The sequence below is a fragment of the Struthio camelus genome, chromosome 8 (assembly GCF_040807025.1).
Source record: "Struthio camelus isolate bStrCam1 chromosome 8, bStrCam1.hap1, whole genome shotgun sequence".
Lineage (NCBI taxonomy): Eukaryota > Metazoa > Chordata > Aves > Struthioniformes > Struthionidae > Struthio > Struthio camelus.
Genome location: NC_090949.1, coordinates 5,043,356 through 5,070,931, shown reverse-complemented (window position 1 = coordinate 5,070,931; position 27,576 = coordinate 5,043,356). Strand labels below are relative to the sequence as shown.

Here is a 27,576-nt window from a genome sequence, read left to right as displayed (position 1 = left end):
TTTCTTTAATTTAATTCTTCTGTCTTCAATTATTAATTCTGCAGTCTCATTCATTACTGACTATATCAGCTAAGTCTCCTATTCCCACCTGGGAACTAATAAATTAGAAGAAATTCAGGATCAACCACACTACATTTTCTTAACTTAACTCTTTCTCCTCTATATAAACAGATTAAAAAAAAATAACTACAGTAATTTCTATAGGATCCTCTCGACATAGAAGATATATTGAGAACTCCCCTAGAACGTCAGTAACTATAATTTGTTACTAACTCAAAAAGCAGTACTTTACACCCTAACGAGCAGGCGTCGGGAACACGACACAGCAGAGGGCAGAGAAGAACCTGGCCAAACTCTACGCCCCTATTTAATCTGCTACGGGTAAATCCACAACGCTTATAAGCATCCTTACGCTACTTTTTCAGAACGTGTTCACGCTGCAACATAAACGGACGTAGGCTTAAGCTCTTTCAGAAAACGCAAGAAGACGGGCAGTGTAAAAACGAAGGTGCGCGCTATCTTCTCTAACCTGGTCGTTCCCTTTCCATCGGTAGCAACAGACTGCAACGATTTTTCACCGTGCTGCCCTTAAACACGAGCCACGGCTCCGGCACCCGTTCAGTCGCTGCCGGAGGAGAAAGCTGACCTACGGCGCAGGCAAGGAGCGCGAGCGAGGAGACGCTTGCCGTCAAGGCCTGGAAAGTTTGACCGGTAAAGCTAGGCTGCCACAGGCGTACCGACAGGCGCTCCTGGCGCGCACCCCCCCAACAGCTATCCTTCTGCGGGCAGAGCTTACAGAAACCCATAGAAACGCACCGAAAAAATACAGCATCGCTATACAGGCAAAAGTTAGCGGAAGGCGTAGCTTCAGGTTTGCGCGCAGTGACTCGGCAGGCAGAAACGGGCTGCCGGCCGGGCGCGCGCCCGCCCCCGCTCGCGTGCCCCCGGGGGCGGCCAGGACCGTCTGTAAGCGCAAGCACAAAATCCGCTAGCTGCATCGACCCGCAACCGTGCCAGAGGGGGAAAAGCCAGCCCGAGCTCGCGCCGTCTCCCCTGCCTGGCGTCACGGAGAGCTGATGCCAGCGAGCAGGCGATGTGAACCCTCCTAAGGCTGGCGTACGCGTTACAGACGGTATTCCCCTCAGACGCTCCGGCGGCACGCGTTCTGCCTGTCCTAGGCGTTTAGGCACCGTGGCGCAGCAGGGGAATAAGTTTATGCCTTTACTAGGGAGATGAGACCCCAGTTTTACACAACAGGAAAAACTGTTTGTTTTTGTAGTATCTTTAGTTCTGATTAAAGTACAAGTTCTTGGTCCTCCGAGACTTCTCATGTTTTAAAAATCATCAGAAACACAGTCACTCCTTATCCATGAAAGGGATATATGTCAAAACGGATGCATTTAGGTAATAAAACCCGATAGGAAACCACACCGATTCCACAAATCGAGATGCTTTAGTAACACAAGCACTAGGTTTATTCCTTTGTTTTGGGGGTTTTGTTTTGTTTTTGTTTTTTTAAATAAATACAGTTATGTCACTGAGCGAAGCTAGGATGACTGGGTGATGAAGTACGCTAAATTCCCTGATATTCTCTGTCTGCAGAGCTAGATACAAAGCCTGAGGGAAAAAGATCTCAGTGGTTTAGTCTTGGCTTCCTTGGAGCTCACCAGAAGACAGGTCAGAGTGACTTGGCAGTCCTCGCCCAAGAGACCATCAGCACCGAAGCGGCAGCGCGGGATGGACACGCATTTAGGTACGCTTGGAGAGAAGCTCGAATAACGCCCGCACATAGAGCCGATTCAATCATACGTTACTAGCCCCTACGACAGGCGCTGTCGCCACTTCTGCAAGTGACTGCAGGCATCCAAATTCACGTTCGCTTCCCTAGCGAACAGACCGCGAGTACTTCCCGTCGGGTAGCTCACAAAGCAGGGAGCACACCGGCTCAACCGCTCACCTTGTTTCCCGCCCGGCGCACGCTCGCCCACCCGGGCGCGCTGCACAACACGGAGCTACGTTTCAGCAGCGCAATGAAAACGCCAGCCGGGGCGCTCTGTAACGCTACCGTACAGGACTACGCATACCGTGGGAATAAGGCACCATCCTACTAGAGAACGGCATGGCATCACTGAAACTACTCCCTCCCTGTGCACAACGGAGAAAATGACGTGCTGGTATACAACGCCATTGACCAAGTGCACCTCAAACTGTAGCTAGGTGTAGGTACAGTACCACAGACCAGACCCAGCTAGGATTGGGTACTGGTTTTTGTGGGTTTGGGTCTGTCTGGTACAGCAACGCAGACGGCAGAGGCAGATCAGATTTCTCTGTGTCATGACGTGCCACACCGATCTCAGGCCGTTTCACGTATACGCACACCGTTTGCTACGACGGCTGAGAACACCTTCAGCTATCCATTTCTCAGATAATTTTTATACACATACTTCAAACTTTTTTTACACAGCATCAACTGCCTTTTCAAAGTCAAACATAAAAGCAGTAAGAAAAAAAAATACATCAACACAGCTTGAATTTTAATGAGCGTTTAAGATGTAGCAACTGGAAAATCTGAGACGTGAGCGTTAATGCCACTTTCCGCCAGCATCTAGAAGCAGACAGGGCAGGCTGCTCCCCTGGAATCACTACAGGACGGAGAACAAAAGCTTTCGCGGCTTTAGAAAAAGATTTTGTATAACGCAGCCCTAGCTGCGACCCGGCAAGCTAGCTAAGGAGCGGCACTGCTCCCCACCAGCCGGGCTCGCCGCAGCAACACACGCTCGGTGCTCAGGAGGTGGACTGGGTGAAGCCGAGGGCGGGGGGGGAACACCCAAGAGACCTCTCCAGTCAATGTAAAGAATCGTGGGGGGGGGGGGGGGGGGGGGAGCGGGTTTGGGAGGGGTGATGGCAAATGAATTTATTGCAAGAAAACGTGATCTCACCGCGAGCAGCCGAGGCACAAACAGGCGATGCCCCATTCCCAGAAGTTCCAGCACCCGACATGCATACTCATTCACCAGCTTGCTTCTCTCGTCATGCATGTCCTGGGACTTTTTGACAGGTGGGGTAAGCTTGGCAGCTGGGGTTTTGCAAGGTACCCCTTCTTCCATGAGCAGCAAACAGTAAGTATCCAGAGTGAGAAGAACAGGCTTTTCACCACAATTTCAAAAAGTGCAACGTTGGCAGAGCCAGCCTCGGATCTCTGAAACGGGCTCAGACGGCCGCTTCAGCAACCAACGACCGTCTCAGAGAGAGAAAAGCATCTTCGCTAAGAACCGAGGAAAAACAGGATCCACTGCGCCGGCTCCGCCAGAGTCCAAAGCAGATTTAAAAAACAAGCCGAAGAAAACATGGATCTCAAACGTATCTGAAAAGCAGGAAAATGGCAGAAAACCAGCGCCGGAAAGCTGCGATGGGAGAAAAGCAACGGAGAGCTTTCAGGGCCCGGCGTGCCTGTCGGCGCGCGCGCGAGCGAGCAGGCAGCAGCAGCAGCAGCAAGAGCAATAAAGCCGGGGCAGTTAGGAAGCCGCAAAGAGAAAAGGATGAGCTCATTGCAAGCTGCGCTCCGCGACGAGCGCGCGCGGCGGCCGCCGCTGCCTCTCGCCGTGCATCAGTAATGAGGGGCTGGGAAGGAGGGGGCAGGGAGCGGAGGGGGATGAGCATGCAGAGCCGTCTCGGGGGAGAATGCCGTAATAAGAAGCCAATGGTGAGCGGCTGGACAGCCGCGCTCCCCCTCCCCGGCTACCTGCCATCCATTCAGCTGTGACAGCTTTCGCTGCTGCGTCCCCAGCTTACAGATGTAGACGAACCGCATCCGCTAACGCTTGACGTTTAGGAAGGAATGGGCCTGCCAAGCGATACAATGACTTCCATCCAAGGCAACCAGGCGAAACAGAGCCTCGGGCGCAGGCCAGGGCCGCGCAGGAGACCCCCGGCCCTCCCGCGCCACGGGCTGCGACGGCGAGGCGCAAGGCCACCGCGACGGGCTGCTGCCGAGAAGAGAGCAGCGGCCCGCTTCCGAAAAGCTGAAAAGATGCAGCCCGCGCTTGCACAGCTTATGCGGTACTGAATTAAATCCTTTAAATAATGATGATTTCCAGCACCGCGCTCTCAGGAGGCCTCTTCCAAATCCGGAGACGCTCAGCAGAGAGCGAATGATTTCAGCGCATACCTTCGAATTGATTCGCGCAATTAACTGCAAATTTGTAAGGAAAAAGCTATGATGTCACATCTGAAACTGCCTTGCATTTCTCCTGCGCAAGGAACAGGCCAGGGGGCCTCTGCCATCTGGTTACAGATAACGTAGCAGGTTTTACTTCATCTCATAGGCCTGAGTTTTAGAAAGCATCTTCTTTTTTTTTTTTTAATGCTGCTTTGCTTTTGAACTGCCTAATTATAAAACGGGCTCTACAGCAGCACAATACGCGTTGGTTTGGACACTAAAACAGTGTTTCCATCGACTCAGACAGCGACAGTCCATACATATCCACCGTGCAGAAAGGTAATAATCTGATACATCATGAGGAACTCTACAGAGCTAAAACATATCAACTGCAAACGCTTCGGCAAACGCAGATTTAACAACAACAATTACTCGTCTAACGTCAAAGAAAATCGTGTTTAGTTAAAATGATACTGAGGTAAAGTGAAAATCAGTAGCACAGGGTCATTAAGCCGAAAGAATAAACACAAATGAGCAGTCCAAACACAAAAATAATTTTAATTTACAGTGAACAAGCCTAGATTAATACTGCAAAAAGAAGAGAACAATTTTAAAGGCTTATTTCATCCAGTCTGATACACCATTCATACTGGGCTCCTTTAAAATATAAATAAATTGTATTGGATGGGAAAAGAACTTTAAATGGAAATTATTAGCAAAAAGAGCCCCATCCTCACAGGTCACCCTGGCTCACAGTGACACGTGAAGCAGGTGGGAAAATGATTAAAACAGAAACAGCAGAAGTCATAGGTCAAAGATGACAGAGGATGCCAATGAGTCCTTAATCACTTCCACTGCGGTGCTGTGGGATTTCAGACAACTAAAGCACCGGCACGTTTTGTGCAGTATGAATAAGCTATTTAACACAAGTGGCCTTCTAAAAGCTGATGTAAGTACCTCAGATTGTGAAAAAGTATTTTGCAGAGGAAAAATCTTCCTGGTCTCTAGAGCAGGACTGTGAAGAGGTGGAGGCGACAGCATTTTCGTCTAGACGGAGTTTAGGAATATTTACCGAGATCCTTTGTAAGAGAAATTATGCATGACTTATTTTTCCCCCTCCTTTTTTTTTTTAAACCAAAACAGAAACCACAGCCATCATGTTTTTCATTTTGGATTAAGACTGTAGTGAAGGCTGCGATGGGAACTCTCCTAGACCTCGAGAACTCCCCAGTGCCATGATTCCTCTCGAGGATGATTTCAGACCAGTGACAACATTAAAATTGCCCTGCAAATGGGGTCAGGGCTCAAACAAGGGAGGGAAAATTAGGAGCTGCATTAGCTTACGATAGTGCTGCTGTTTATGAAGCGGCATCGACCTGCTCGAGGACAAAGCAGAAAGAGGCAAAGCTGCTTCAGCGGGCTGGGGGCCTCAACGCGCAGCTCCCCAGCCTGCTTTCCATGCCGCGTATAGGCGAGCACCCATAGCGCTGATCCGTTCTTCATCACAGATTAAAGCATCAGCTTACCAAAAAGTACAGTTGTAGCGAAAAGCAATTAAAGAAAAGAAAGAGCTTCATATTTTTTTCTGAATTTTTATAGTACTTACATCCAAGACACAGACGCTGGGAAGTAGGATGGATACTCTAGCAACATTAGGTTCTCTTGTCAACATGCAAACGAAAATAGTACTCAAAACGTTAAATAGAAAGGAATGAGAGCATGATACTGCATGTACTGGGAAGCAAGAAAGTTACAGGACTGACTAGAAGCGCAGAGGTGAACTACAGCTAACTTCTACTTACAGAAATGCAGGATATTTTTCACTCCGGGCTTACAAAAAATGAAATGAAGTGATTATTTAATAAAGTCTGTACTTATAGAAAATTGTAATAGGATCCAATAGTTAGAAGCTAAAACTGAACAAATTCAGGCTAGAAATGAGGGGGCAAAATTTTTGGAATGAGGAAAATTAACTACAGGACTAGCTTCCCAAGAGAGGTGGTCCAACACCATCCTGACAAGTTTTACGTCAGGCCTGGATTTCTTGTTCAGAAAGAGGTCCTCTAAAACCTGAAACGCTCTGAGGCTTGATGAGACAACCTCATTACGAACCGTTATGAACCAAAACCTGCGGTTTGCAGGAGGTCCTAAGAGATCCTATCACAATGGCCACGTCTCACCTTTCATTTGACAAAAATTTTGTGTGGGTTTTTTTTTTTTTGGCGAGTCTCTTCTTTGGGAGACAACAGAACAGGGAAGAACAGGCAAAAAGTAGCACTACACGGCAAATATTGTGCCAATTCTTCACAGAGCATGACAGTTAGCTGAATAGCTTTGCAGTTTGAGACTTTTTACACTCCCTCCCCATTCTTAGGCACTTGTACATTGTAATTGAATACTGTATCTTATTTTTATTCATGCCTGATCAGGAATTATGATTTTTCTTTCATGAAGACCTCACTACTCTTACCCACGCCTTTACCAGCATGAGATTATCGTCCTGCATTCATCAGAAAGGCCCGACTGAAGTCAGCTCAAAACTATCTAGAAGGCAATAACTTGCACGCCCAGTAGAAAGGGTAAACACACAGCATTAGTGCCCAGTTTCCATGTTACAGAGTACCTGTTTTTTAAGTGCAGTTAAATTCTTTGTTTCTGGCCTTGGGCCTGCCGATCCACGAAACTGTTTCTTCGCTCATGTTGCATTGCCACAGTTAAAATCATCAAAGACCTGGGCAGCTGCGGTCCACTGGACTCAAAAGAAGTGGCTCCTGGCAAATTGTTCTCTAGGCAGTTCAAACCACATAGACTCTGACTTGAAATTACCTATATTTTCTGAACTCTGTAGCAAGACACCAAGGATCTTTATGCTGAGTTGTTTATAAACCTTTGTATTTTAAAATACGTCAAAGGAGATGTCATTCCCGTGTTAAGGCATATAAATATATAAACACTGAGAAAATATCTGGGGAGGGCTCAGGGGGATTCCAAGGAAAACTATGGGTTTCTATCTAAGGCAATTAGTATCCTATGAGAGTCCAAGTGGGAGCTTTGTGCTTCTTGGACTGTTTTCTAAGGGGAAAAATTATGTGCCGCCATGACTACTGCAGTTTCTATCTGTAATATTTTGCCAAGAATGCAAAACGCCTGAGGAAGAGCGCATTATGTCTTAGGTGTCCACACTGGATTAGTTCTCAGATAGCAGTGTTCTCACTTGCAGATTTAACAAGGCATGACAATTTGCTGTAAAAACTGGCACCTAGCCCCCTTTGCGTGATTTTACAATTACGACCCTATGCGAGCACCACAGATTCCTTTCTCCCTTTCTCCTTCCTCTGCCTAACCACCTTCTCCCTCTGCAAGCAGCATAAGCCTTCTCTGTCTTCCCTCTGCTCCCGTCTTTCCTGCAAAAGCACCGCTAGTCTTGCAGGGAAAACTCATACGAACTATATCACGCCCACACAAGAGCGTCACCTCTTATCAGAAATGATTTTGCCCTTTCTGTTCTTCAGGTCTCATCACAACTGTGCAATCTGAATTTAGTCAAGTTTATGTCTTCAACATTATCAGAGAGAACACGACAAAACAACTAATTTTCACAGTGGATTCCATCAGGGATCTGTGGTGGGGTCCATGCTGGCAAACCTGCTCTTAAGTGGCTTGGAAACACGGGTGAATGGTGAGGTGACAATGTTTGCGCTTCCTATTAAATTGTTCAGGGTTTTAACGACCAGGGCTGACAGTAAAGAACTGCAGAAGGACTAGAAGAGACTAAATGAGTGGGCAACAGTATGGTAAATGAAAGTCAATGTAGATAATTTTTTTGCATATGGGGAAAAATAATCTCAATTTTACTTTAAAATGATAAACTCTGAGCTGACAGTTGCTACTCAGGAACGAATCTTGGAGTTATCATGGACAGTTCTATAAAAATGTCAGCCCAGTGCTCAGCAGAAGGTCAACAAAATAAATCAAATGTTAGGAATTAATAGGAAAGGAATACAGAACTAGACAGAGAAGGATATTATTCTACAGTGTAACCCATACTGCACTTTCATTTTGAATATTATGCGTGACTCTGGTCCTCCCATCTCAAAAAGGAAAAAATAGAGAGAGAAGAGGTACAGAGAAAGACGACAAAGTTCAGCAGAGGCTTCCAAATGAGGACAAAAAATAAATCGATTAAGACTATTAAATCTGGAAAATAACAGCTGGGGAGGGATTTGGTAGATGTATAAAATCATGAATGGTCTAGAGAAAGCAAAGAGGTATCAACTGTTCAAAATCCCTTTCAACACAAGAGCAAGGAGCCTCATGGGAAAATAACAGGTTTCAAAGGAAACAAACTGAGGCATGTCTTCATACAATCCATAATTAAACTGAGAAAATCACTGTGGTTGCTAAAGCTTACATGTGTTAAAACGTCACTGGACAAACTCATGGAAGAACAATCCATCAGGGGTTACTAAACACAAAAGGCATCACTTCTGAGAGAGTGCCTGAGACACAAACTGTTGCAGGCAAAAACTGTATTATTGCCCTGTTCTTATAGTCTTTGCTATCTACTGTTGGCAATGTTGGCTCAATACGAATATTAGCAGAGTGATCTGTGACCATCTTAAAAAGCGAATTTCTTGCCCTCTGCCTACTGGAGAAGACCTTGGAAACAGAACAGTTGATGCCAATCGCTAGCACCAAAGGGTTAGGATCCACTTCTGTACCAGAAGCTTCAGCACTCATCCTGTGGGATCATCTACTTAGAGAAGCAAAATGAAATTCGCACGAATATAAAGGGCCAACAGCTATTTTAACCTAGCTTCTAACGTGGACACTTCTGGTTTATTTTAAGAGCAGCCTCTTGGAGATTTAGCTTAGTGCACTTACAAAGTGGACTAAACCAGATTATCTTAAAATCAAAAACAAATTTAGGTTGGAAAGGAATTCTGTACGACATTTCATCCAACCTCCTGCTTAAAGCAGTGCTCTGTCAAAATTTCAGGCTCCTCATGGCATCGCACATGCAAAGTAAGAACACAGGCAGAACTAGAATGAAATAGCTATTTTATCTCTTGAAGACAAGGCCTAAACCCAGGTGCCTACACTCTGAACGCATTGTTGATGTAATACGAATCACTTCCTAATAGCTCTCAAATAGTTACAGTAATTGACAGAATTTCATCCCTGCCTGCAAGACAGTTCACAATTTTTAAATTACCTGTGCTGGCAATGTGCAAGTTTTACCTAAAATAAGCACTTGTCCAGTCTTCATTGACATTCTCGGAAGCTTAGCTAGTGAGGTGATACAAAACACCGGTATCTTATTTCAAGAAGATACGGAAGAATCCTGTTGCACAAGGATTCTCTGTCCCTCTTCTGCTGCTTGTTTTCATACGACTGATACAAATTATTCAGTAAGTTGCTGTTATGACTTGCACCCTTCGGCTTCTTCCTTGACAAGATGCTGCAATGTTCAAATAGGTTTAAAGTAGGTGGATTTTTCGTTTGTTCTCTTCTAATAGTACTTTTTAAACACTAGTGCCCCAGGCAAGAAAGTGGCAAGCGATAACTTCAGCAGAGGGTATGTGTTGGGTGAAAGAAGGAGGCATGATCTTAAGGGATGTCATCTTGGTCTACACTACAAGCCACATAGCTCCCTGAAGATCTAGGCAAAACTTACTCATCAACAATAGCATCTGAGACACAAAAAAACAGATTTCTGCCCTGGCTATCTTTGGGCTTGCCTGCCTCTCCTGACCATTAATTTTTGAGCTACGTCTTCAACGCAGAACAAAATTTTTCACCTGATTTTAAAGTACCGGGCTGGTGCAAGTGACAATTCAGGAGATAAAAGACGAACAGAATCTGAGACAGGTCAGGCCAAATGTCTATCTAAAGACAACAACATCTTGGGGGGAAAAATTTGCAACATGTTCTTTGCGAACTGAAATGTAAACGTATACAGAAGCATAGCACTTTTTTTTCCAAAACTTTTACCCTTACAAAGTCTATATCTAAGGTAGCGAAATAGTATTTGCAGGTCCTCTGGTTAGCCACGAATATCATTCCATGCGAACGTAAGAGACGAACACAATGCTCACAGTTATCAGATAAAGCAGACTTTCTACAAATAAGGAAATACAGTATCAATAACAGAAGGCATTTGGGGACCTCTCAAAGATCCGGTCATTACCCCTTAGAAGATTAATACAGATTTGAGGAGATGGAAAAGAAAACCACTAAGATGATCAAGGACCCAAGAATTTTGGTTTATTTAGTAAAGAACATCCTTGGGATCTGTAAAAACTTCAAGATGATAAACACTGTGAGCGTGTCTGGAAGGGGACTTCTTAAGCTAAAAGACAATGCTGATATAAGAACAGGGGAGTACAGGACGATCATTAACAAATTTAGACCGGAATAAGAGAAACAGCCTTCCTACAGCAATATTGCTGCTGCTGTTAGCTTAGAAAATGGACGTCATGTCACAAAGTAGAGGAGGAGCATATAGCAGAGGAGAGGCATTTCTTTAGCCCAGGAGGTCCTTTTCAGTCCAAATGAAATAAAGACATCAAATACTGCTCCTAATGCCTGGCAATTTTGACTTTTTGGACTGGGAAGCTTCTGTATCAGCTATTTAAATTAACCGAACCATCTGCCATCCCTGCCATTGCAACCGGTAGTCTCTCTAATCTGTGCAACACATGCTGACACAAGCAGGCGCGAGCCTGAAAGGTGACAACAGAAATAACTCCAATAAATAACTGTCTCGTTTGCTTAATATACAGCTATCACTTGATAACACGCAGCGGGAAGGACTTTCAGAATTCATAGCCGCCGTTAGAAGTGCCGCTCGCCTTAGCCTAAGCTCAAGGAAGAGCGAGCAGAAGTACTGCTTTTCGGAAAACACATGTAATCTCTGCACGATAATATCGGTATGCATTACTTGGGAAACAGAAGCAGTAACAACACACTTTACTATTGCTCACAATTTTCTACCCATTTCGGGCATCACATACTTTACTTATCAAAACACTGGCTTTCCTCTGGCATTAAGCTACATGTTTTCAGTGGTTATCCCGATGAAAATGCTGTTTCAACCACCTACATCGGCAGGGTTGTTATAAACCGTAATCTGTGAGTAGATCAGCTCCATAAAGACAGTTTGGTTTGGACCTATTTTACAAATTCATGGTAAATTCTTACATTTCCATTAATTCTTCCCTTCCTTTTCAATAACTTAATGTAGAGCCTTATTTCTCATACTCTAATTCTTGCCTCATTTTGCTAATTCTAAAATAAAGCTTGCATTTACTTTCTCTTTCTAAGGTAGCAAAAGAGCAGAAACAGAAGTCTAAGGAAATAATTGCTGAAATGTCCAAATACGAAACGAAGCTTATCGTTACCGTTAACTTTTTCTTACCACCTGTGAAGATTTTCACGTTTACTTTGCAACTTGCAACACAGAAACTAACCAGTTGGTGCCAAAAGGGATCCGAAAGTCTCCGGGCACTAAAACGCTACCTTTCCCACCGCTCGGAATTAACAGCCTGACTAGGGGAGTCTCCTCACGGACATCAGAAGAGCTGTTGGGTGAGCTCCTTCGCAACCTGAGGTTTCTAAGAGCTGCTGCCTTTGCAACAGGAGCGCTCATTTTACGGCCCAATGCTGCGCTATAGCCTCTGCTGCGCAGAAAACGAAAGGCGAGGAACCTTCAGCCTCTCAGCCCAGCTGAGTGAATGCTAATTCAGGGACATTTCCCCAAGACACAGCTAAATGATTCACGTCAAAATTGTCAAATACTGCCACCAGCTGGACAAAATGACAAAATTGCACACTGCGGAGTATACAAAAAGCAATGACTGCTGAAGGACGTGCATAAGGAAGCATAATATTTGGTACTATAGCAAAAAAGATTGTATTTTTCCTTAAAACGCAATTTTGCAACACGAAATCAGACTAGTGCCCTATTACATCCAACAGTCTCCATAGATAAAGTACTTTAATCAACAAGCTGCTCGTTGTTACAAACACACTCCAAACGTGGGCGATGGAAGAGGAAGGGTACTACAGCAAGATGCCTTGGGTAATCGGTGGCAGAAGTAGTACTGGCATTTCAAAATTGCCAGCCGCTCAGCTTGATCGTAAGCGGCCGGTTGTAACAGTGAGAAAGTGCAGTGAGCTAAAAGGGAGTTCAGTACAGAAAAGTTTCAATTCTGTCGCTACTTAGTGCGGGATTCTGAGGCACGCTCTTCCCAAGGAAGGCAGGAAAAATGGCATTTATACAAAGAAGACCGAAATATTCTAGTGATGAATGATTCCCCCTCCAAATTAAAAATAATCCAAAAGATTGTGGATAAAAAAAAGCCCACTAGCTCTGTTTCAATCCTTCGGGATCGTTCTCGCTAGCTTCAGAATCAGAGAGAAATGAAGTCCTCCCGAACAGTTTTTAAAGCCGTTGTCCTGAAGCAGCCACGTTCAGCTTATGTAATTTCAAAAGACCGATATACTAAAACTGCTTCATTTCTAACGATTAAAAGAAACGATGAACATTATCTGAATAGCAAAAACGTGTTGGAGGCCTGAGAGTACAAAGCTGCCTTCCTCCCCGATCGAACGGCAATTCTGCTGAAAGCAAATCGCAACGCTAACGCGACTGCAGCTCCTTCCTGGTACCACTACGGAAGTGGTAAAGGAAAAGACACGTCCTTTTTTAAACTGAGAGGTGGTTCTAATTTAGAATCTCATCTGACTTAGTTATATTTCCTTGGTACTTGTTTTTGCCTATAATACGCAAATATTTTCTCAGGATAACACCTCCCTTTCCATTTAGAGTCTATTACTGCCAAAACATACAGCTACATCGTACTGCGTAAACAGAAGAAGAAATGCTACGAGCAGAATTAAAAACAACTCTTAAACTTGCAAGAAAATAGAGACAAAATACTTTATTGAGTATTTTGGAACAGCCAAACAGAAATGTTTAATTAGAGAAGTTCCCTGAATACATCTGCTGGCATAGGAAGTGGTAATTTGAAACATTAGCTGTTCTGCGTTACGTTATTTTGGACATTTCCCTACCGCAATGCTACATACTAATCTTACACCCCCGCCGGGGTACTTCTCCCAAGTTATCCTGCATCAAGCGGAAAGGTATGCGTTTCGAGTTCCCCGGTTGCTCTGCTCACAGCAGCACCACACGCGCTCACTAGCGCAGGGCGCTCAGCCTTTTGCTGTCGGACTGCGCTGCAGAAGCTGAGCCTCTCGGTGAAGCGCTCTCAGCCAACAGCTCAACCACCAGCCGCCTGCCCTTCTAGGGAAGGAGGCGGCACTGGGAAAACGCACTGGAGGGCGAGCAACAGTCAGAGGAGACTGGGCGTGCTAGCAGGGACACGGCGTACTACCCTGAGCTTTGGCCTAAATTGCTTGATGGGAACAGCCCTTGAATTTGAAGGTGGAATTTCAAATCCCATACCACACGCCTGCAGGCGGACTGGATTTGAATTAGTGCCAGCTTGCGAGGGAGAACGTAAACCAACTTTGAGCCATGCCACTGGCATCCAAAAGGCCAAGGGTTTACCTACAGGTTTTCAGGTGAAAGCCCCTGTATCTAAGCCTAAGATGGAAGTTACCCGCATTACCAAATACTTCTAATTCCTCTCTTAATATTACAAATACATTTGGTATCTAATGATATCCAATCGTCTATTTCTTGACTAACAAAACAAATCTTGATAAAAGAACGCAGTCACAAACTGAATAAGTTGTGAACTGAATCAGAACTGTTTTTCTTAATAGCAGTTATACGAGACATTTAAATCCTTATACTGTACCTTTTGTTCCAAGAACTTCATTATATTGTTAATTTTAATAAAAACAGATCTACCGTAAGTATAGTTTCAAAGACATCTCTACCCAGATATATATTTCTCTTCCCTTACTCCCCCCAGAAGTCCCACTATTATTGTTCCCTTTGATATGATAAATTCAACTGAGAATGCATCCCATATTACTTTTTTTAATTTAAAAAACCTTCTAATCAATGACTTACCTTTAGGAGAGCCAAGGCAACATGAAAGATAATGTTCAGACCCTGAGAATAAGAAGAAAAAGACTTCAGTCAGCGTCAGCACACAAATCCGTCTTCTCTATTAGTTGTCACTATTAAGTACCCTAACTAGATGCTGCCAATCTCTACCGCACGCCTCTCTTTTCCGTGCAACACTTCAAAGTTCAGCATTAAAGCCCCAAGGCACCGTTTCCAAACTCCCAGCTGGGGAGGATGACGGCTCTTTGGAATCTAACTGGTCGATTCGGCAGGTGCTACGCCTGGCACGCGACATCCCACCTTCCTTTCAGGACCTGTCAGTCCTGGTCCTTCACGAGCAGCGCAAAACACTGCACCACACAGGCCATCAAGGAAACGGGGTAATTATTTTAATTGATAGGATTTGTGCCAGTTCACTGAAAGCTGTGATTATCCATTTACAATTTTTAACACTGAAACTATAAAAAAATCCAAGAACAAACATCACTTTTTTCCGATATCAGTCAAAAAGCAAGATTATTTCAGAGTTAAGCCAAGTGATATCTGTATTAAATATTCTGCTGTCTGATTTGCAGAAGCTGGAAACATACGCACACAAACCCATTCAGGAAATAATGAAATGGTAATGTCCAATTATTTAAAAATCTAAGAAAATAGACAATACTCCATTTATTGGCAACATTGTGGTGAAAAAGACTGCATTTCCACCTATGTTTTATATAAAAACATGAAATAGCACACCTCTGCTTATATTTAACACCTTTTTCTTTTGGTGATCAAGACCTTGAGATTTTCCCTGGAGAAGGGGGAATAAATGAATGTGGCTCCTTTACATCAGTCTAACTGAAAATACTCTCGGGGCCATGCTTGCAAAACCAGCCGCGCGCAGCTCAGGCCCAACACCACGGGGCAGCCGGGCAGACAGGACACACGTTTCCGCTGCTCATGGCAGAGACTCTCCTGTCTCTACCAGCTTTGCCTACGTATCTTGCTTATTTAACTTTCTAAATAGCTTTGTGATTGCCCAAATAGGAAAAATACCATATACAATTCTCAGTTGTTGCATTGTGTGTTCAAACTGCTGTATCGCTAGACTACTTTTTACAACTCTTCTTGCCTGCTTGTTCAATGCCAAGATAAACCTCTTCTTTTAATGTCTTTGCGAGCTGATATCTGTGTCTCAACAGATTTGCACGCAAATATTACTGTCATTGCAATACATATCACTGTGGGATAACAACAGGACTTTTTATATGGGAATCTTCCACTACACTGCAACAAGATTCCAATGAATTTCTTGTTAATGCTGCACCACAAACTGTTTCAACAAACTCCTGCAACTAATGGTCTGTGAGAATCTCATATAGTCTTAGTAAAAATAAGTGGATAATCTGCTTTGGTGAGATGGCAGCTTTTGAATCTTGCTGCCTTTGTACCAAAATCTGGAAGTTTTGGCAGCACTTTAAAAACTACCTCTATCAGATATTACCACCAATATCCCACTGCTAAAGACTTCCATACAGCGGCATGAGAAAGCGCCTCGCAAAAGGGAGGAAACTGGTCGTGTGTTCGGCAGCGAGCAGGAACGCTCCCTGAGCCAGGACTTGCCTCTGCTGGGAAAGCCCAAAGGCACAAAACTCGAGCGGCAGCAGCCGGGCAAGCGTCTGCCACCGGCACAGAGGAAGCTGTGGGAAGTCCCAGCCTGCCCCCTTGAACACCGCTGCAGGTTGGGAAAGACAGCAGTAGCCTCCCTCGTCAAGACATTTCTGCTTCGGCAACTCAGTATTTTTCCAAAGCCTCTTCCTGACAGTCAGAGACCTTATCAAAAAAACCAAAAAAGTATGGAAAAGTTGTGGAGCTTTACACACGCTGTAAAAATCAGCCTTTATAAAACCTGCAGGAATTTCTTCAGGGGTATTCTTAGGCAGAAATTTTATTTTTTTCATACGGATACTATGGTGCCGCAATGGGATTTTTATCCATTGATGAGTTTTGGAAATGCGGCTACGCGAGACATAATGAATATAGCAACACTGCACGCATTAATTTGCATCTCTATGCATAACCATTATGATATGCTATGCATAACCGTTATGGTAACAAAGCAGCTTTTTCCACTAGAGGTCACAATTGTAGCAGGACTGAGTCAAAAAAGCATTAACGGGAAACCCTTTTCCCGAAGGTGGTAGCACGGCCATGGCTGCACAGACGGGTTCCTCCCGCCTTGCGGTCCCCGAGCTGCGTCAGTGGCCCCACCAGGCGACGGGCAGGTCACAGGCTCCCTCACGGCACATCAGACAACCAGGTCACCGTGCAAGTGTCCTAAAATCAGGAGATCTCCACGAGGACTCTTCAAAGGGAGAGGTGACTCTCAAAGCAAGGTGGCGATCGGGACCTGCGCGGCACCAGTTTGGCCGGCAACGGCAAATTCCTGCTGCCCCGCGAGGCCTCCGTGAGCCCGCGAGACTCGCAGGCACGGCCCGCGGAGGGCATCGGAGGCGGCCTTCGCAGCTGAGGCTCCCACTCCGACCTCTGGATTTACAGCAAGACGCTTTAGATTTCAAACGTGGTGCCTCACCTACCCATTTTCACACCTCATTTTATAATCACCGGTCCGCATACTGCTTGCGTTATTTTTCCTAATGCTCAGAAGACTACTCTGACCCGGCCAAGTTTGTTGAATTATGAAAAAGGAGGTTAGCTCAGTTCATTTTTTCACAATCTCTTATTTAAAATCCTCCTTCATTTACAAGACACAGATTTATAAGACTCAGCTTACACTTCTCCATCTATTTTAGAAGTAGAAGTACCAAAAATACCAATTCATACCAGACATATAAATCATTGCTAGCAATATCCCTCCGGCAATTTTATAATGGAAATATGAAAGTACATACAAATCATTCACAGCTGGGAAAAGGGAGAGAGCTCGTACTAAATAAGCTTTAAATAATTACTTCTCAAAACCAAAGGTCACATGTTTAAACTAGGCATTTTGAAATAAATACTTTCCTATCATGCAGATCTCACCTTAATAAAATATTAAAAAACCCTTGGCACACATGAAAGTTAGAAACAATTACCCAAAGACTCGCTTGGTTAATATGCAACGGCCAAAATTAAAAATATAAAGTATTATTCAACAAGAGCTACACTCAGAGCTCCGGAATGGTTAGCGGCTTATCCTCATGTCGGTTATGCAGCCCGTCTCTTGGTTTCCAGCCTGAGAGGCTTCGCTGCTAGCGAGCAAATGAAGGGGAAGAGTATGATCTGCCCAGCTCTCAGGCGTCAAGTCCACGGTCCCAGCTCCCAGAAGCGAGGCACGCGGACACATTTCTCCAAGGCGCTAGCCTTCTGCAGAAGGCTCGGCAGTTTCTACGACACCCTGTCTAGGGGGGAATCTGTCTAGCTGAGCGTCTGCACAGTATCCTCTTTCTTCAAACAAGTGTCATTTAAGACCCCTCTCAAGCGTGTGTAGAGCCCTAGAGCATTTTAACAGACCTCATCAAGCTCAGGAACTTCGGTGAATGAACAAGCTCATCTCAAAGCGGACAACTCTTGACTATCCTGCACCCAGAATGGGTCAAGCAAAGGGAAAATTTCAGAGTTTGTGCCATCTTACAGCTGGTCCTCACAACCTGCTTACGGCTCCGGCTGACTGCGCACTGATTGTTCTCGACTTTACAAAGACTTTTGAGCTATAAATGTACGTTTCATATATTCAAACAGAAACAGCACAGTTTTACAACAGAACCCTTCATACCTACTGAGGTGATAATGCTACGTGAACATTCACCATCCAGTAGTTCTCTGTTTTCCTATTCAGATTTCACTTCATAGAAGCATACTTTTATTTTAACTTATATGGCAAAAGATCACGCTCTCCAACATAGATTGCAGCTAACATTCTCATGGGCAAAGCAGTGAAACCGTATCTCATACGGCTGCAAAAATGTAACACCTCAACTGCAAATGATATGCATATGCACTGAAATTAAGGCTGGCTTAAAATAATTGGAAACCTTATTATGTTAACTATCTTCTAGTGAGAGGTTTTTGCAGATCCTTAATTCCCTCTGTAGCCAAGACTCCTTCTGCAGATAGAAACACTTTTTCAGAAGTCCTACATTTGAGTCCCTCTGCACTTGGAGACGAGCGACGACTTTGGAAAACCCCGTAAAAGATGATGGGAATAAAGAGGAACAAGTAGCGACGGCAAAGATCCTGTTAAAAGATTTGTAAATAGTGAGATCTGCACAACAGGAAAGGCAAAGGATTCTTCTGGCTTCCTTTAGACGAGGCAGGGCGTATTTATCCATTTGACCCAGCAAGTCTACCAGGAGGCAGAAAAAAGGGAGGTAAGGGGGCTGCCAACTAAAACACGCTGCTCAACAAACCAGCTGACTGAAGACTCATGCCAAACAATTTAGTAACGTATCACTTGGACGACAGTGATGCACATGGGGCTTCTTTGGAATTTGTCTCTCATTTGAAAGCTTTTCTCAGATGACAAAAGTCTTGTGAGAAGGTAGGTTATAATACTAGCCCTGGAGGGAGAGACTAGCACCTCTCCCTCTCCCACCCAGACCATCTGACAAACCTTTCCATGGTTTCACAGCAATACCGTCTGCATCATTTCCACAAATAAAAGGGAGCATAGCTCTTCAAGAAATATACTGGAAATTCATGTAATTCATTACTAATATGTAATATTAGTGTTTCTTATCTGTGGCTTTGTTCTAGATATGCATGACCTGTAGGAGGAAAGGATGACAATACCAATACAATATCCTCTACAGCTCAGCATCAGGTAGAGAAGAAAAATGTGAGAGTCAACTGAGCTCCTCTTTAAGGTCTGAAAAGCTTCAAAACTCACATGACATGCCATCAAAAGAACTACTTAACCTGTTCTGATTTTCTAATAACTGAATGTTTCTTTTTTTAAAGAGAGATTAGCTATTCAATTGAAGTTAATTTGAAACTGTTTCATAATTATGTGTTCCGTTGCATATTTTTTCAAAGGAGCTGTAAAGGGTAATTGGGGTTACAAACTCAAAAGAAGACTTAAAATTCTATTTATGCTTTGGATCGCTTCCAGCAAAACATTTGCTTAGCAACTAGAATATGTTGAGAACACACAATAAACTTTAGGAATATCACAAATATATTTATGTTGCTGACACCATAAATACAAGGTCTGAAGCTCCAAACGTCTCTTTGCAAGTAATGCAGACGTGGAGCACATTCTGCAGGGATACGCATAATATTCAGTATCTTTTACTCTGACACCATTTTTATGGCTTGTACATGCGTTCTAGTTTAAAAACAAGACAACTAAGGAAAAGAAAGGTCAACTCTCATTTGAATAAAGCAAAATGTAAAAAATACATTTCTAATTACAAAGATCTGCAGCGCTTGTACTCAGTGTGTGTTGCAGGGGTGCGCATGGGTGTTCCAAGTCATGCAAGCAACTTGCTTGCTTTAATGACTAAAATACTGTTTGAAGTATTAGCTCTTGCTAACCCAGTAGAACCTGCACAATTCAAGGAAGAAACGCGAGAGACAGACAGAGATCTTGTTCTGGCTCACACATCACCAAAGGAATTGTTAAATTCCACCGGAAAAGTCCTTTATAACGCTTGTTCTAGAGGGCTGAAAGAAATTTAGTGTTCCAGTTCAAGGTTCTAGGTTGACTCCATAGAACTCAAAACTAGAAAATCATGATCTCATTATTGTATAATATAGCAAGCTCTGTATAAGCAACAGATATAGCTTCCTTAATACACAGTTATCTTGGAGAGAGAGACCTTACTGCCAAAGACCGAGGCACAGCCTGCTTCCCGAACCAAGCTTCCTTCAGTGACTCCGTATAAACCACTGCACAACAGGAAACACTACCACACCAGAAAGAAGAAAAGAAAACACAGACATCTCCATCCTGATGCTATGATGATATGAATAATATACAAACCCAAATTAAAACCAGTTGGCTGAATTATTAGTTAAGGAGATAGCAGGGAAATGGTTAAAGCGGCGCCATGGAATTCAGTTATTTATTGTGTCACTTCTGTATTTCATTCTATGGAAAGGCACAAGATAAATACTATCATGCGACTCTCATCCTGTATCAGTAAATTTTGGTATGAAATTTTTTGGGTTTTTTTTTTTTTAACAGAATTGAATGTGATTTGGGAGTATAAGGCAATATTTATATGTTTCAGGTGATTTTCACATAGCTTGCTGCTGAGATGTTGCTATGGATGGGCAGACTGCTATGAAATTAATACTTTTTCCTCTTCAGTTTCTGTGACAATAATAATTACAACTATGGAATAAGTAATTTTCATATATAAAATTGCTGCCGGACATCTGGTATTTCTGCAGTGGTACGTTCTTAACTCACAGGCAGCCAGGTATGGGATGGTGGCACGTTTTCTTCGTCTGCTTGACCAAGCCACACGTTAACGTCAGCTCCTGGCATTTCTGGTTTTCAGAAGTATAAAGGGTTTTCAGACACTCCTTTCCCTCTTTCCAAATCTGATTAATACGGGGACAAAGAAAGGGGCCTGAATGCACACTATGCATCAAGGGCCTTAGCAAGCTTACACATATATATATATCTCTATATATATGTGTGTGTATGTGTGTGCGTTTATCTCTCTACGTATATGAAGAAGATAAAAAAAAGAGGCCTTAAATCTCTGTAGAAAGTCAAGTCTTCCAGCTGACGTACGGAAATAGGGAACGGCCTCATCTCTCTGCCTTCGCCTCTCAGCTCCTCTTCCCTTTCCAGCAGTGGTTTGAATGGGAAGTGCACTTGCTGATTTTCAATACTTGACGAGAAAATACAGTATGGCCTCAGAGGGCAGTTACAAAGTAAGGGAAAGTGTTTTGGCAGAGGCGAACTGCACCATCCTCTTTTTTAAAAGCACTCTCCGAACCAGCGTAGCTGCCTGGCTCTGTTTGCACAGTGCCACTTTCCCGTTTGTAATCAATGCCTTCCTTCGGTTACTTCTGAAGCATTTTTGAGTACTGCCAAGACTGCCTCGAGTATGCTGCTGTTCAAATACAGCAGGTGGCACTAGTGTTAAGTAAGCACTATGAAAATGTACTGCATTCCTAGAAAAATCGACCAAGCGAACACCAACTAGTAAGCAGCTAAAATATCTCAGCAACAATGGGGAAACCAATTCAGAGACATCCTGGGATACTGCATCGGATGTCTCTCTCCTCCACGGCACAAACCAGGTCACACACTCAGGACCCTCATCTTGGCCAACTTTTCACCTGTATCTTAAAAATATTTTCTGAAACAGAAGCAGCCACCACGTTTTACGACCACAACATTTATCAACATCACCAGAAAGCTACCTTCTGTTCCCGTAAGTTATCTCAAACTGCAGGTTGCTGTGAGACGGTTTTTTCCTCTGCTCACGCTGAGCGTTTGTCACCAGCCTTGTCCTAAAAATGTGTAAGATTATTTTGGGGATAAACAAGCTGCAACTACAACTGAGAGAGACTGAAGTTACGGGTGCTCACAGGAACAGCTGGACAACACTAGGCAGAGAGTTATGTCAAACCTTGCGGCTCTCAAAGAGCCTCCTGGAGGTACTCTGTTAAAATACTCCTTCCCTCAACGCAAACTTGGGCTCTTCTGAATTCTGTAAAGCTTTAGAAGTGAACAGGACGTTTTGCGTTCCCCCCTCCCCGTGGCAATACAGAACACTACTGCATACCTCTGATATTTCTGCTGCTGATTGCAATTTTATATTCAAACACCTCTTGCTTCTTATGACTTTCGGTTTCAAAATAACTTACCATTCTTTATCATTCTGATCTGAATCCTTTAAACAAACACCTACAAACATTTTTAAAAGTTCCTCATCCACAAAATACCCCATCATATACGACATCTCCTTTTCAGTTTGATTTTGGGCCAGTACTGAAAAATCCACAGTGGAACAGAGCTGTAGTCATGAGACAAATTAAGCTAAAATTACTTTTAGCATGGCCTTAAATAACTCATCTAAATACATAAAAGGATAAAATTCAGGGCCAGAAAACCTGAGCTAACCCCACTGCAGACCTCAGGTTTTTTGCAATGAAAAAGATGATAATAGCTGACATGTCAGCAGATGCTTTCTCAGGCATAAAGCTAACTTCTATTCTCAAAATTATCTACCTAAAAGTCTTTGCATACATTTCTATAGGGTACGCAGCACCTTAACTGTCTCGTAGTTTTGCCTAGCAGCATTTAAAGTCACATCTATTTTATGAGGCGAGAAACTCCACAAATAGTATATACCATATTTATATTATTTTTAGTAACACGGCACGTCTGTAGCAATTCTTTTATAAAAGTAATGCTGCCCTCTTTTCCCGCACTACTGATACTACCTGTTGTCTCATAAACCTCCTGTGTTAACTACGAACAGTTTCACCTAATGCCTCTTTATAAATACAGGTTTTGATACCAGGAGCTTGGGCATTAGTATGCGGCAAGACAAGCAAAGTATTTCACTTGTTCTCAAACTAATTCACTTGCCCTGTTTCCCTCAGGACAGCGAACCCTGACTCTAGCAAAGCAGCGCTAGCCAGCTGGACGCGTGTGCTCAAACCCTGGTGTGTCCCACCTGCAGTCGCAGCCTTACAGAAGCGACCTATTCTCTTTCACTGTCAAGCGCCTTCTTAAATCAATTAAAAGCCACTTGTGATAGTCTCAGAAAGAAAACCTCTCCGGGCTCTTTCCAGGAAACGGCTTCAGAAAGGAGAGGTAGCTCGCCAACAGCCATCTTGCGAAGAGCTACGGACAGGATAAAATGAGACAGTCTAAACGCCAAAGTCTGATTGTCTATATACATAAAAAGGGGAGGGGGGGAAGCCAAGCCTTTTCCAACTCACAAGTATGACATTGACCTTAGTTTTGTAAATATTATTAAATACTGCAGGAAGTTTTAGCATAGATCTGTATCTACTTATAATTTAAGTCCCGCTTGTAAATATATGTTGTTACTGTCTAAAACAGATTTTATTTTTGGCGAGCCCAGTCTGCTGCTGTATAACCATTTCTTAAAACGTGCATCACTGAAGGGCTAACAAACGCAGACAACGTGACAGCCAATAGCTAAATCCAAAAAGTTCAGGCTTGCTTCCCCTATGGATCTACAGACGACAACAAAACCGTACGCGGTACTTTATTTAATCCACAGTTCACCTGAGAGTAGATTTACAGAGGAAGTGGGTTTGCTCCTGACAGTTCCTGAGGAAGTTGAACAAATTAAAACGTTAATCTGTTCTTTCTCAACTTAACTCCCTTGATGGAATCACAGAGGTACCTGACAGCGACAGAGAAAGAACAAGAGGCTTTTGTGAGAGCTGCTCCTGCGCTCGTACTCACGCGCGGCGACAAGCGGGCCCGTTGCCTCAGCGGTCCCGTACGGCTCAGCGTGTCCTGCCGCATCCACTTTGCGGCAAGACGTACGTAAGGCAGGTATCAAATCTTCAGTGCCGATAATTGTCATTCCTCCAACGTTTTCATTGTTTCATTAGGCAGCTGGGCTCCCAGCGACCTCGGCTAAACCGCACAGCTCCGCGTTTCACCTCTCCAGAGGCGCCCGCTTACCAGCCCCGAGCCACATCTTGTAAGATTCTTCAAAACACCCATCAGTCTCCATCCTCACTGACAGCTTCTCAACACTGACTGTGAAAGGTACTTCATGCAACATTTTGGGTGTAATGCTTCGTACGCACAGGCCAAGGAACGGCAGAATCCAGGTTTCAATGCCCAGCTCTCGCGCCGCTCTGCAGAGCGGCCCTGGGAAAGGTAGCTCCACTCCTCTGGTACTAGATAAATTAGCCAATATTAAACTGTTACTCAAAAGTGACAGATAACCAGCTGCATCTCCTTCTAGTCAGTCTTGATCATAAAATGGCAGCTCAGTAGTCAAACCATTAATTTTTGCAACAAGACTATGTGATTACTGACACTAAAATACAGAAACATCCGTAGCAGCTCAGAAAAGGCAGTGTGTAGTCAGGTTTTATACATACCCCTTAAAAGGGGGGAAACACCATCCTTGCATATTTTATGCCCCCAAGAACTGTACGCAAGAACAGCCATACCAACGTAAAAGGCAGGTTGCCAGCGAAGCCTCCAAACTCCAGCCTAGTAACGGGATGATAAGCTTGAGCTTCCAACTTCCAGAGTTTTGGCAGTATTGCCCGTACATTTCTAAGCATTTTCTTTTCTAAGAAGAAAATTTAATAAAACATCATAAAATGCCTACAGTTTGTCTGTCAACTGATTTTCTCTCTAAATGCCTAATTAAGATCACTTACTCGTTGCTTTTTAAATACATATTTTAAGCTTTAATTTTAAATCGGAAATTGGAAAATGCAAAACAGAGTTAAACGGCAACTCCATGATCTTCTGTGTCATTATCCAGAGGCAACTCTTACACGGGGGACAGCTCTATCTAAATCACATGCCCTTTGTCTAGGTAAGTCACTATTTTTCAGCATGACTTTTAATAATTTAAAAATTGGTAAAAAGAAACGGCAAAGCGGAGCGTGCTCTCAAAGACTTCAATAACAACATCATGTTGATAGACAAGACTGACAAGTCCAAATACGACTCTGAATCTCATCAACACAGTTCTTTAATGCAAACAGAAATAGCAAAAGGAGAGGAGATTAATGAAGCAGTTGAAGCAGGCAGCCGAAGGGAGCCTTGCAGAAAGATCTTGCGATGATGCTGACATGTTAAAATTCATCTATTTAGCCGGGCTCGAGAGCATCCAGCTTGCTGTAATCACTTGAAAACTTTCAACTGGATGAAGGGGTTGGCTGGTTTGTTTTTATTACAAGTAGTCAGACAAAATTAAGCCTTATATGTAACGTGGTACCATGGAATAGCTCTAGGAGCCCAAAATTGCCTTCAAGTTTTTAGCATAGGCAAAATGAACAACAACCAAAACATTTCTGGTTGTAGATCAGGGTAGGTGGAAGGCCACTGGAAATTTGGGGGCTGAATCACACCCTCAACAGTCTGGACACAGGGTGGGGGGGGGAGGAAGGTCAGAGGAAGACATTAGGATATTAGGACTCAGAAACGTAGAGGCCATGGCAACTTCCAAATTAGTATGAATTTCAATAAAAACGTTCTTTCTATCAAGTAATATTTAATGTGAGAAGGATGAAAAGAACTCGACCTTAACAGCATGCCCTAACCATTTCAATGTGGTTTTTAAAATTTCTCAACAAAAATAAATTTTCATATCCCAAAATTAGCTGTTTAAACTTCCTTTTTTGCAAATTTTCTCCCAAGTTTTGGTTTTCCCTATTTAACAAGGCTCCCTTCTCCCCTTCCATAACATTTTGCAAATCCAGCCTCATACACACGCACGTGCACACTGCTGTTCTCTGGCCTCTCTATTTCTTCTGCATTGTCTTCCTCCTCCCACTACTAGAACCTAACACTCTACAGACTATTCTTCATTTAAAAAAAAAAGGAATAATAATAATAATTTCACCCCCAAGCTACATTAAAAATTGCCCTGTTCCCATCAGTCCTAAGCCTGCCAATCCCCCATTCCTCCCAAACATTCAACATCTGGCTTTCAACACCCCTCACCCTATCAGTGGCCGACCTGTCGCCTCCTTCTGCGCGTCCAGCTGGAGGGCCGGCCCCGCCAACCTCCGCACTCAGATTCCAGGAATTACCCCTCATTATCCACGTGATTATTCCCCATAATGATATCTATTATCTCTTCCAGGAGCAGTTAAGAACTAGAAAGACAAATCGCATCTAGAAATTCCTGGGCAACGCAAAATGTTAACCCACAGCTCGAATGGTTTCATGGGGACCGGAGAACGTCCCCAGGAAAGACCAGCTTCCACAACCCATTCAGCTTCTCTTTTTTCTTTTTTTCTTTTTAAACTTTTTTTCTCCCCTCAACTTTTTTTTTTTTTTCATAAAAGACTTGCTTAGGACGTAAACATTTTGTCGACTACAGGCCAGACAAAGATACGAAGAAAGCACAGTCAGGAAGGAAGTTAAAGGCTATTTAAAATTCATCTGCATTTATGACAAATTATCAAGAAGGCTGGAAGCTTGTTTTGAAAAAAATACAATGCAGCTCACTTCAAAGGCTTTTTGTTTTTCTGAGAATTTTTTTTAGAAGAATATGCTCCACTGTTAACAGCTGCAACTGTTTTTTTTTTTCTCCTTGCAGTTGCTGGAATTACAGGCCTGCTGTTTTGTCAGAGATAAAGAGCAATTTAATGCAGACAAAAATTATTTTTTGACTGCTCCATTGCCCCTTCCGGAGGCTGACTGGACAGCCAGTTTCACGATACGATTTCAGGCCGCCATTAAAGAATTACTTCTTTTCTCTCCTGTCTATGCCAAATGCCTTCAGATCTCATTTTTCCTTCTATGATGAGGGTCAACTAGGTTTTTATTTTAATACAATTTTAATCTCTGCTCCTCTCGCAAGTTCTCAGAGCTGCGGGTTATTTCAGACTAGCCAATTCCTGAATATTAAGAACGGTTTTCTGAGAGTCTACACTGTCAGCCTGCTACGTTACCTACACATCACCCCATTGTTTCTCAAGAGGTCTGCGTGCATCTGCTCACTTTAAATTCAATTTTTTCATCATTTCTGATTTATTTTTAGCTGCTGTAACAGAGGTTCCTTTAGCTTTACGTGATCACCCTCCACAAATGCGAGCCAAGTTCCCCTTTCTCTAGCACATTCTTGTTTTGCTCTCGCTTTCTCCTCATCCTTTCACCTTTTTTCCAGAGTAATTCCCCTAGACATGCTGAGATAAACACTGACAGATGTGACATGAATGCAAATCTTCTAAGAGTTGTTGCTTTTTGCATTCTAAGTACTAAACCTATTTTAACCATGACTAAAAGATTTCTTCAGCCTATTTTAGCATCAAGCTTAATATAATAAAAAGCACAAGAGCTTCTCACAGGATGTAACTCTTCTGCTACCACAATAATCACCACTATGAAATGATGTTTTTATGCTTTCTGAAAACAGTCATTTCTGAAAGCAGCTGTACATCAGGAACAGAACAAAGAAATATACTGAACTGACTGCGAAAGATCAAGTCTATGCCCCAATCCCATTCTGAAAATAAACTCGCTAACAGTTCCCAAGCAATCAAGGTATTGTGTTCATCTACTGCTCGACTACCTCTGCAGAGAAGAGGATGAGGGCAAGAGAAATTAAGAGAACTCCTTTTCTTCTCTATTTGCTTACTTAAAATAATTAAGGCATTGAAATAGAGCTCGAGTATGTCCAAAGTGAAACCTTTATGTGGAAAAGTGAGACCGTTTCTCCTTTACTCCCTTTCACAC

At 43.3% G+C, this 27,576-nt stretch overlaps 1 protein-coding gene across 14 annotated transcripts in view; it reads right to left on the bottom strand.

The window, feature by feature from the left end:
• Window positions 1-27,576, bottom strand: part of RABGAP1L (RAB GTPase activating protein 1 like) — a 251,950-nt gene that overhangs the window by 62,829 nt on the left and 161,545 nt on the right. For all 14 annotated transcript variants that reach the window (XM_068951747.1, XM_068951745.1, XM_068951738.1 and 11 more), the window contains one exon: window positions 14,208-14,249. In XM_068951747.1, the coding sequence (XP_068807848.1) occupies window positions 14,208-14,249 (42 nt within the window). The remainder of the gene's footprint in view (window positions 1-14,207; window positions 14,250-27,576) is intronic.